This window comes from Gymnodraco acuticeps, unplaced genomic scaffold (genome assembly GCF_902827175.1).
Source record: "Gymnodraco acuticeps unplaced genomic scaffold, fGymAcu1.1, whole genome shotgun sequence".
NCBI classification, from domain to species: Eukaryota; Metazoa; Chordata; class Actinopteri; order Perciformes; family Bathydraconidae; genus Gymnodraco; species Gymnodraco acuticeps.
Window position 1 is genome coordinate 16,299 of NW_022991620.1, and position 12,380 is coordinate 28,678.

Genomic DNA, 12,380 nt, shown 5'->3' on the forward strand with positions numbered 1-12,380 from the left:
GGTGGGGTACGTTTCAGAAACCGGCTCGAGTGCACTAACATTTGAAAGTACACAGCCGAAAAGAATCCGCCCCTTCCTTCAGACTTCCTTACAGAGCACCTCCTCCAACACACATGAACGCGCACATGACGTCAGCAGACTGGTGAAAGTGGCCGCCTGCTGCTGCAATGCACGCCCATTGACCGCACGAGATACATTTGTGCGTGCACGAGATGGAAGGCTGACAGACAGGACGGCAATCCAATCCGTTTAGCCGGCCCGGCTAAACGGATTGGTTGTACTTTTTACAGTATTACGGCTTCCACAGATTACATTTTTTTATGGATTTGTTGTTGTCAACGCACTTCAGATATTCATTGCTATCGGGATGTTAAGAGCATTCCATGGAATATAACAAAAAGTGTATCTCGAGCCGGTTTCTCAAATGTACCTACCCCACCTTTAAACCACTGCTGTCTCGCCGTTCCTCTGTGTCCCGCCTGTAGGGGAGAGTGGGGTAAATTGAGCCATTTTTAAGTTATGCTGTCCTCTAAGCAAGGAGAAATGACACATAGTAAAAATGAAAACACACACCTATAATTCAGGATGTCTCCTATCAATGGCAATGATAATAATTAATATTTGATCAAGGGCAGTGAAAATATTACTTCTTTAAAAAAAAGTATTGTGGCTCAACTTGCCCCAGTGTAGGGGTAAGTTGACCCAGGTCAGGGGGAAATTGAACCACTGTTCAAACCTGGGCATACCTGTTCAAACCTGGGCATACCTGTTCAAACCTGGGCATACCTGTTCAAACCTGGGCATACCTGTTCAAACCTGTGCATACCTACAACAAATCTTAAAGGTAACTATAAACAATAAATAACAAACCAAATACAAGCTTAGTTTTTCAAATATTTTTAATATAAATTTCGATTGAATTTGATTGATTTTTTTTTAACATGTTAAAAGGAAAAGTAATCATACATACATCTTACCAATCAAAGACAGGATAAAATCAACTTTAAATGTAGCCTACAATGAGCTCTTATTATCAACTTGGCCTACTTTCATTCATTTCTCCATTGAAAAACTGGCTCAACTTACCCCAAGGTCCATGGTTCACTTCACCCCATAGCCACCATTTTAGAAAAATAGCCTAGTATTAAAATTCAGAGTAATCTTTGACTTAATGATTCACATGGTGTAATACGCTGCCAACACATCAACAAATACAATATATGTGTTTAAACCTGGAAACTTTTTTTTTGACATGACAGCCCATATAGCTAACATCTAGAAAATGTACTTTGACAAGCAAAAAACGTTTTTTTCTAAACATGTTTACTTACTAGAACACAATGAGGATCTCTCTTTCACAGACAATGAGAAATGGGATTAGCTTGCATAATTTCTGGTAACTTGATTACAACTATAAGGCATTGCCTGGTTACAGGGGGTGGTTCAATTTAACCACTGGCTCAATTTACCCCCTTCTCCCCTAATGTTCGTATTGGTTATAAATGTATCGTCTTGAATCTTTACTTGCCACTTTATTAGCCAACATGCAGTACACACGCCTCCCTCACTTCTATGTCTCTATAAAGAGACGTCCAATAATGATGACAGGAGGCACAGCAGCCCTCTGTCTGATGGACAGATGTGTTCATGACGACTTATATATTTACTTTTAATTCATTCACAGTGCGGTATAATGAGACAATAACAGGCTACAGATGAGGTATATACAATTTCAGAATCAAACAAGTATGAGAGCACTCTCTTAATAACGTAACACGATCAGAGACTGGAGATATATATAAAGTACTTCTTATCTTATATTAGCAATAAACATCACAGCAAATCCAAATACTTTTATTCTGAAGGCCACACCGGAAGCCAGTGACGCTGGTGCAGAGAATAAAGCTCACCATTGTAACAGCTAATAAAACGGTTTGAATTGTAACAGAGTATTCCTACACTCTTATATTTTCTCTTGTATTTCTACTTTTACTTAGGTACAAGATCTGAGTATTTTTCCTACCGCTGCCAAATACTGGAAAGCATCCCATAATGACCGGGCTAAAGCATCCCATAATAACCGGGCTAAAGCATCCCATAATGACCGGGCTAAAGCATCCCATAATAACCGGGCTAAAGCATCCCATAATGACCGGGCTAAAGCATCCCATAATGACCGGGCTAAAGCATCCCATAATGACCGGGCTAAAGCAGTCCAAAGGATGGATTTGAAGCAGAGATGCAGTTAGCAGACCTGTCAATCAAACAGTAAGCTCCACCTGAGCAGACAGGGAGCAGACTGCAGATTAAACAAACACACCCTCCTTCCCTGCCTGCTGCACCATGGGACCCACACACACACACACACACACACACACACACACACACACACACACACACACACACACACACACACACACACACACACACACACACACACACGCACACACACACACACACACACACACACACTGCACATGTAGACTGTGTTCATAATGCTTCACTGGATCAGTACCAAGGTTGTGTTGAGGTTGAAAATACATAATGTATGGAAGATATATGCCAACACTCACGTATGTGTATAGTACACTCCTGTGTGTGTGTGTGTGTGTGTGTGTGTGTGTGTGTGTGTGTGTGTGTGTGTGTGTGTGTGTGTGTGTGTGTGTGTGTGCGTGTGTTTGTGTATGTGTGTATATGTGTGTGTGGGTGTGTGTGTATCTATACAGTATTCATTTAAATCAGAATCAGAATATAAATAATGCACAGTATTTAATTGTTAGCAATTGTCTACTCTCTTCTGACCTTTGACACTAAATACAAATTGATAATTGATAAATGAACCCTCTTTGAATAATATCGTTGATGAGCTTTTATTTTGAAAGCCGCGACAGCCACGCAACAACTGATAGACTCTTATTCTGAAGGCCACCGGAAGCCGTTGACGCTGAAATATCTTCATCACATCAGAAAACGCTAGTGGTGTTTAGAAGATTTAAATGATGAATTTAAAACAGATTTGTTAAGTTTCTGACTTGTAGATATGATTTAATTTGATAACGAAGCTGACTCTGGTAAACGACATGCCGGAAACTAAGCATTTAACTTGTTTATCGGTTGCCTGACAACGGAGAGAAAAGGTAAACAAACCCGGCTAACAGCTAACCCATGCTAATCAGCTAAAGGAGGCTAAAGACACGATTTGTTGTTGTGTTGATTCAACAGTTAGTGGCAGCTGCTAACAGAGGAGCAAAGTAACGAAGTACATTTACTCAAGTACTCTATTTAAGTACAATTTTGAGGTACTTGTACTTCTACTCCACTACAGTTCAGAGGTAAATTGTGTACTTTTCCTCCACGACATGTATTTAATACCTTTAGTTACTTCTCAGATGTGGATGAATGATGTGAAATCTAACCAAGTGTTGAATCAGACTTTAGTTCCACCTGGAGTAAATCCACCAGCTACCCTGCAGAATACAAAGTACTTCAAACAAGCTGCACCTTCACCAGCTTTGAGAACACTTTCATGATCAATCATTATAAAACATATCATATATATTATTCTGAAATGGACCAATCTGCACAACGACTACTTTTACTGTCTTTCACTATATTTAGATGAGAATACTTTTCTACTTTCACTTGAGGAACATTTTGAATGCAGGACTTTTGGTACTCAAGTACCTGACCTGAGTACTTCTGCTGTAACTCAAGTACCTGACCTGAGTACTTCTGCTGTAACTCAAGTACCTGACCTGAGTACTTCTGCTGTAACTCAAGTACCTGACCTGAGTACTTCTGCTGTAACTCAAGTACCTGACCTGAGTACTTCTGCTGTAACTCAAGTACCTGACCTGAGTACTTCTGCTGTAACTCAAGTACCTGACCTGAGTACTTCTGCTGTAACTCAAGTACCTGACCTGAGTACTTCTGCTGTAACTCAAGTATCTGACCTGAGTACTTCTGCTGTAACTCAAGTACCTGACCTGAGTACTTCTGCTGTAACTCAAGTACCTGACCTGAGTACTTCTGCTGTAACTCAAGTACCTGACCTGAGTACTTCTGCTGTAACTCAAGTACCTGACCTGAGTACTTCTGCTGTAACTCAAGTACCTGACCTGAGTACTTGTCCCTCCTCTGAATGAAGATGGCGGATGAAGGCAGGCGAGGCGAGGAAGATGGCGGCCCCGGAGCGGTTCACCAGGTCTTCGTGGTGATGGAGTCTCTGCTGGAGAAGTTAAAGGTGTTGAACTATGAGGAGGAGATCCTGGCCAAACACAACATGAAGAATCTGTCCCGGTGAGAAACTACTGCACACCTATTATTATTATACTTTATTTATTTCATAAATACTGCTGCTTCCTTCTTCCCGAATGTTTACTTTTGTAAATAGTAATAATGAATGAGCATGCCCTTTATCTGATAGTGTTTTATTTTCTGTCTCTTTGCTGTAACAAAGTAATGTTCCCTTCTGAAGACGACCCAAACGGGTCCAGAGTCATTAAGATCCAGAGTCATTAAAATCCAGTCATTAAGATCCAGAGTTATTAAGATCCAGAGTTATTAAGATCCAGAGTCATTAACATCCAGAGTCATTAAGATCCAGAGTCATTAAAATCCAGAGTCATTAAGATCCAGAGTCATTAAGATCCAGAGTCATTAAGATCCAGAGTCATTAAGATCCAGAGTTATTAAGATCCAGAGTCATTAAGATCCAGAGTCATTAAGATCCAGAGTTATTAAGATCCAGAGTCATTAAGATCCAGAGTCATTAAGATCCAGAGTCATTAAGATCCAGAGTCATTAAGATCCAGAGTTATTAAGATCCAGAGTCATTAAGATCCAGAGTTATTAAGATCCAGAGTCATTAAGATCCAGAGTTATTAAGATCCAGAGTTATTAAGATCCAGAGTTATTAAGATCCAGAGTCATTAAAATCCAGAGTCATTAAGATCCAGAGTCATTAAGATCCAGAGTCATTAAGATCCAGAGTCATTAAGATCCAGAGTTATTAAGATCCAGAGTTATTAAGATCCAGAGTTATTAAGATCCAGAGTCATTAAGATCCAGAGTCATTAAGATCCAGAGTTATTAAGATCCAGAGTCATTATCCAGAGTCATTAAGATCCAGAGTTATTAAGATCCAGAGTTATTAAGATCCAGAGTCATTAAGATCCAGAGTTATTAAGATCCAGAGTTATTAAGATCCAGAGTCATTAAGATCCAGAGTTATTAAGATCCAGAGTCATTAAGATCCAGAGTTATTAAGATCCAGAGTCATTAAGATCCAGAGTCATTAAGATCCAGAGTCATTAAGATCCAGAGTCATTAAGATCCAGAGTTATTAAGATCCAGAGTCATTAAGATCCAGAGTTATTAAGATCCAGAGTCATTAAGATCCAGAGTTATTAAGATCCAGAGTCATTAAGATCCAGAGTTATTAAGATCCAGAGTCATTAAGATCCAGAGTCATTAAGATCCAGAGTCATTAAGATCCAGAGTTATTAAGATCCAGAGTCATTAAGATCCAGAGTTATTAAGATCCAGAGTCATTAAGATCCAGAGTCATTAAGATCCAGAGTCATTAAGATCCAGAGTTATTAAGATCCAGAGTTATTAAGATCCAGAGTCATTAAGATCCAGAGTCATTAAGATCCAGAGTCATTAAGATCCAGAGTCATTAAGATCCAGAGTCATTAAGATCCAGAGTCATTAAGATCCAGAGTCATTAAGATCCAGAGTTATTAAGATCCAGAGTCACTAAGATCCAGAGTCATTAAGATCCAGAGTCATTAAGATCCAGAGTTATTAAGACCCAGAGTCATTAAGATCCAGAGTTATTAAGATCCAGAGTCATTAAGATCCAGAGTCATTAAGATCCAGAGTTATTAAGATCCAGAGTCATTAAGATCCAGAGTCATTAAGATCCAGAGTCATTAAGATCCAGAGTCATTAAGATCCAGAGTCATTAAGATCCAGACTCATTAAGATCCAGAGTCATTAAGATCCAGAGTTACTAACAGCTGATGAGGAAACCTCCCCTCTCTGTTTCAGACACTACTTTGTCTCCAGCCCGTTTCTGGCGGTGAACCCGGGCGAGCAGTTCTTCCTGTTCACCGTCATCGCTGCCTGGCTCATCAACGAGGCGGGGCGGCCCTTCACGGCGCCGCAGGAGCACGACGAGCCGAACGCCACCGTGTCCAACATCCTGTCCGAGCTGCGGGCCTTCGTGAGTCACAGCTTCCTGTCGTTGCTGTCCCGAGAGAGAGGGAGAGGTTTTAGAGCAAAGTCACATCACTATGTGTCTAGAGCATTTCTCTATCTGCTCTGGACACATGGAGAGACCACTGCAGCATAATCAGTTTCTCTGGTGTCCGTATTTATAGGAATGTGTTTCAGTCAAATGACATATTTATTTTATTCTATAAACTCATGTCTCTGTGTTGGTCAACAGAAAGGGGAAAGGCTGCCACACACACACACCAGGGTTTCCGCTAGGATCTTTTCTCGCCGGTCAAATGTCCGGACAGAATTTATTTTACCAGACAAATTTGAAACTTACCGGTCATGGTTCAATAATAAGAATAAGAATTGTGTAGCAGAGTTTCTGTTAGCAGGTAATCACCGGACTATGACCGGATATGCTGATGTTTAAAACTCAGTTAATGGGAGTCATTTTTATATTGCTTCAGTTTATAATCGTAACAGATCGAAAAATTCAGATTCATTTTTCAATAAATGATTCAACAAACATCATTATTACATTCAAACAAAATACTTGTTTGAAGTACATTATTCAAAAGTTTACATTAACTTTGAACACGGGAGAAACGGATCCTCTCTCTCTCTCTCTCCTGCCAGCCCGTCAGTTTCTCATGCAGCGCGCTAAACAGTGAGCGGGGCTTCAGGTGATTATGCAGCAGCTGATCTGATCTCTCTCGCGTCCGGTTAAACTTCACTCACGTTTATGTCCATATCGATCAGATCCAGCTCTCCTGATCGGCCTTTATAGAGAGCACCGATCAAACTATTAAGAGTGAATATCGGCCGATCGATCAGAGCATCCCTAATTATTAGCGGACATTTTGACCGGCAGGTTTTGAATTTACCGGTTTTTATTACATTTTAACAGCTAAAAACCGGCTAACGGAAACCCTGACGTAGAGATGAGATTAAAGAAACATGTGGACACACAGACACTCCTCTGACACCTCCCATCAGAGAGCCTGAGCTTCCTGTAGAGCAGATATCCTTGCAGACACTCTTTCAGATGAAATGTCTCTCTGACTCCTCTCTGACTCCTCGCTCCTCTCTGACTCCTCTCTGACTCCTCTCTGACTCCTCGCTCCTCTCTGACTCCTCTCTGACTCCTCGCTCCTCTCTGACTCCTCTCTGACTCCTCTCTGACTCCTCGCTCCTCTCTGACTCCTCTCTGACTCCTCGCTGCTCTCTGACTCCTCTCTGACTCCTCGCTCCTCTCTGACTCCTCTCTGACTCCTCTCTCCTCTCTGACTCCTCTCTGACTCCTCTCTGACTCCTCGCTCCTCTCTGACTCCTCTCTGACTCCTCGCTCCTCTCTGACTCCTCTCTGACTCCTCTCTGACTCCTCTCTGACTCCTCGCTCCTCTCTGACTCCTCTCTGACTCCTCGCTGCTCTCTGACTCCTCTCTGACTCCTCGCTGCTCTCTGACTCCTCTCTGACTCCTCTCTCCTCTCTGACTCCTCTCTGACTCCTCGCTGCTCTCTGACTCCTCTCTGACTCCTCTCTCCTCTCTGACTCCTCTCTGACTCCTCGCTGCTCTCTGACTCCTCTCTGACTCCTCTCTGACTCCTCGCTCCTCTCTGACTCCTCTCTGACTCCTCTCTGACTCCTCTCTGACTCCTCGCTGCTCTCTGACTCCTCTCTGACTCCTCTCTCCTCTCTGACTCCTCTCTGACTCCTCGCTGCTCTCTGACTCCTCTCTGACTCCTCTCTCCTCTCTGACTCCTCTCTGACTCCTCGCTGCTCTCTGACTCCTCTCTGACTCCTCTCTGACTCCTCGCTCCTCTCTGACTCCTCTCTGACTCCTCTCTGACTCCTCGCTCCTCTCTGACTCCTCTCTGACTCCTCTCTGACTCCTCGCTGCTCTCTGACTCCTCTCTGACTCCTCGCTCCTCTCTGCTGTTCAGACTCTGAGATGTGAGAGTGTCTGTGCCTGACGTCCCTCCTCTGTCCTCCATCAGGGTGTGAAGGTGGACTTCCCGCCCTCCAAACTGAAGTCCGGGTCAGGAGAGTTCGTGTGCTTGGTGTTGGACCGCCTGGCCGAGGAGGCTCTGAAGAGGAAGGGCTTCTCCTTCAGGAGGTACTCACACACGTCTCCTCTGAAATACTCACATCCTTCCTCTCTCACTGGACGAGCTGTCAGATTCTTAAAGTACAACTCGTGGAAATAAGGAGAGCTGGTCACCTGTGGCAGATATCAAAACACAACCTGCTGTATCGAAAGCGGTTCCACAACCCGTTGTGCAAACCGTGATTTAATTTGGATGCTTCCCCTTTTTTAAAGATGCACGATGAGGATGTTACAGACAGAGAAGTTCGCTGTGAGGAGAGGACATTAGTTTCATCTGATCCAGGGTCTGTTCACCTGAGCAGGGTTAGCTCACAGGCTTGCACTGCCCTCTTGTGGTCAAATCCTGAAGTTGCCGTGGCTTCCTTCACAAGGACATTTCCAACGTTTTATCTTTCAAGTTATCCATTTGTTTCCCTTGATGCTTAGACCGGCTGCACACTTTCTCTCTGCCTGCAGGTGAACAGATTTACTGAGCTGTGGTGGGATTCTCCAGACACGGCCACATCTCATAGAGTTAACAAACGGCTGATCCCCAGTCAGTCTATCACCAAGAGACAAAGCTTGCTTGACGGTTATCACCCCTTTAGTTTGTCCCTCACTCTGTCATTAAGCCTCTGCTACCAAACATCCCTTCTGCTTTTGGATAGAGTTCATGAACACTGGGTTAGATCAGTGCTTCTCAAAGTGTGGTCCGCGGACCACTGGTGGTCCGTGAGTATATTGGTAAAATTTCACATTTGAAATAAATTAATCTATTTAAGTTTTCCGCACTCTCGCGGGAATATCTCCGCAATGGAACGAGCTTAAGTTTCACTTTCAATTGCATGATATAGCCCAGCGCAACACCTCACACATGTTGCCACTTGTACCACTTTGTACCATTTTCAGGCGATTTGTAATCTGTTCTAGAAAAACGATGTGTTTTTTAAAATATTTGTGGAGTTAGGTGGTCCGCGAGTGTTTTTTAATTGGTTAAGTGGTCCTTGGTATGAAAAAGTTTGAGAAACACTGGGTTAGATGCACATCAGAAGAACAAGAGGACAATGAGGTTTCGAGGCAAGGCAAGTTTATTTATATAGCACTCTTCAGCACGCGACAATTCAAAGTGCTTTACAAAATAAATTAAAGACTTTTTAGGAATAAATACAGTAAAAAAACATTATATAATGTATACGGTTCCGTTATTGCAAATGTCTACCACCCCCTGTAACCCAATAGGATCTGGGCTTCCCACAACTCAATGAACAAGATCTACTGAGGTATTGAAGTTTAAAAACGCTGCTCTCATTGACATTATTTAAGACTTTGAAGCAACGTGTGATGCAGCCAGGAGAATGAGACTAGCAGGACATCGCCAAAGGCATCAAGAGCTGCCAGCCGGCAAATTGGTGCTCTGGGAACCAACACACGGGCATCGGTCACGAGGACGTCCCGCACCAACATACGTGGACGTACTCAAGAACGACGCAGGAGCACAAAGTACCAATGAACTGGCCAGATGTATGGAGAACCGGGATGACTGGAAGCGACGATGGAGGGTCTGAGGACGACCTAGAGAGATGCTGTTAGCTCTGTTGATTTACTGTTAGTTAAAGAAGGACTTAGTATCATTTAAAGTCTGTTGTCCTCTAGAGGAGGCTCTGTGGAGTCTTGTTTGATGCAATGGTTAGTGCAGAAAATAGCATCATCACAATAGCAATATCAGTGAAAATAATGGCAACGAGTTAGTTATTATTATTCGTAATATTCCTGCATGCAATAAACAAAAAGGGACCCATCAAACAGCTCCAAAGTGCTTTCATCTGCAGGATCTGCACCATCTAATGTCCGCTGTATATTCTCATGTCTTTCCACTTCCTGTCCCTTCTCTCTCTCTCTCCCTTCAGACCAGACTACCCAGCAGAAACCACAGAAGAAGAGTCGGTGGTCGAGGACGACGCAGAGCTCACGCTCAGCAAAGTGGAGGAGGAGATGATCGTAGGTGTCTCTGGTTTAATCACCTAGCAACATGCAGCGCTCTTTGAAACCAACTCCCCTGTTTTATTATGAGTAAGGCTGTGCGTTAGCATCAAGAGGAACGAGCTGCCAGATTCTTAAAGTGCAACTCGTGGAAATAAGGAGAGCTGGTCACCTGTGGCAGATATCAATTTAATGTAATCTGGATGCTTTTCCCTTTTTTAAAGATGCACAATGAGGATGTTACAGACTGAGGACAGCAGGGGGTCCGCGGGGTCTTAAAGTATTAAACAGTGTTACATGTTATAGCTTGTTTTCAATAAGTATATGAATGGTCCAAAGAGGTATTCTACAGTCTGCCTGAATGTAATCATGGCGTAAGTGTGTAGTGTGGTTCTGTGTAGTTTATTGATGGCATCCCGTTGGGTTTGACGTCATCTGAACAGGACATCGCACGCTCACTACTTGATAGCGCGGAGGTCCGTTTACGCCGGTTGCTAAACATCGTTATGGGGAAATGCAAGTCTGCGTCCAAATGGTTGGAAGATAAGGAGGAAGGACAATCAATACTGTATATAGTCAATGTGAGGTAAAGTGTGTCGCCAAGGTAACCGGTGAGAACTCCAAGTGGCGATGAGGTCTTAAAATGTCTGGGGAGGGTCTTAAAAAAGGTCTTAAGAGGTTTTACATGTGACTTCAGGGTTCCTGCATACACCCTGGAGAGGAAATTAGTTTCATTTGATCCAGGGTTTTCCTCAGTGTGACTAACGGCCCGTCCACACAGCGGCGTGCGTTGAAGCTTCACCATTCACTTTGAATGGGGTGACGTCACTTTACACCGAACTGCATTGTGGGAAGCGACGCGGAGCATTGCTGTCGTGGCTCGCTGCAAAAGTTGAGCAATGTTCAACTTTTGAAGCCTCGGCAGAAGGGTCAGCCAATCGAATCATATGCCAGTACAAGCTCTAGCCAATCAAACCGCTGCTTGTGTGTCAGGGGCGGGAGATTCATGTGATTGGTTGTTGGTCGAGTTTCAGACACGCCTGCCGGCAAGCTTCAACGCACACCGCCGTGTGGACGCTGCGTTACAGTTAGTTCTCCTGGCCAGGATGAACTCTTAGACCTGCACATACTGCCCTCTTGTGGTCAAAGACTGAAGTTGTCGTGGCTTCCTTCACTGGCTTTCTAAAGAGGACATTTACAACTTTTGACCTTTCAAGTTATACATTTTCTTCTGTCGTTAATCAATTCAAATTAGGTGTAAAACTGAACCAAAAGAATATTTTAATCTGGTGTGATCATTTAGAAAGTCTATAAATCTAAGTATTGATTGTGTTGTTGGATCACTGTTGTGAAGTTGTGAAGTCAATGTGTTGTGTGTTTGGTCCCAGGAGGAGCCTGACGACGAGGAGGAGAACGTGATGGACCTCGAGGCTCTGAAGTTACGCACCTGTCCCACGGTGAGTTCACCTGGAGACGCATTCAAGGACTCCTTCAGGGCTGTAAATGTGAGTTCTGATGAACCACAGTGGTGTTGTGTTTGTCCTCTGACAGGATACAGAAGCCTCCTCCAAACCAGAGGAGATCCTGGAGGCCACGGTGGACGCAGCGGAGTGGAGCCTGGAGGTGGAGAGAGTCCTGCCGCAGCTCAAAGTCACCGTCAGGACCGACAACAAGGTACCACTCACCTGAGAGCATCGCACAGGTGACTGTCTGAGCCAGACTCACTGTGTGTGTGTGTGTGTGTGTGTGTGTGTGTGTGTGTGTGTGTGTGTGTTGTGTGTGTGTGTGTGTGTGTGTGTGTGTGTGTGTGTGTGTGTGTGTGTGTGTGTGTGTGTGTGTGTGTGTGTTGTGTGTGTGTGTGTGTGTGTGTGTGTGTGTGTGTGTGTGTGTGTGTGTGTGTGTGTGTGTGTGTGTGTGTGTGTGTGTGTGTAGGACTGGAGGATCCACGTGGAGCAGATGCATCAACACAGAGACGGGATCAAGTCCTCGCTCAAAGAAGCCACGGTGCGTTCAATGACCTGCTGCAATAATACGAGTATTTTTAACTGTCTGTGGCTCCGCCTGCTGTTCATCATTTTAATTTCTGAC

The 12,380-nt window shown here is 43.7% G+C and overlaps 1 protein-coding gene across 2 annotated transcripts; it reads left to right on the forward strand.

Moving 5' to 3' along the window:
- Nucleotides 1-2,930: 2,930 nt before the first annotated feature.
- ift57 (intraflagellar transport 57 homolog (Chlamydomonas)) lies at nt 2,931-12,296 on the forward strand (the record flags this gene model as incomplete). 2 transcript variants are annotated; one of them, XM_034198068.1, is given in 8 exon segments in its annotated part: nt 2,931-3,137; nt 4,148-4,299; nt 6,055-6,268; nt 8,224-8,342; nt 10,220-10,310; nt 11,681-11,749; nt 11,844-11,966; nt 12,225-12,296. In XM_034198068.1, coding segments are annotated over 7 exon segments (840 nt in total), but the record flags the coding sequence as incomplete, so codon positions are not given.
- Nucleotides 12,297-12,380: the final 84 nt, after the last annotated feature.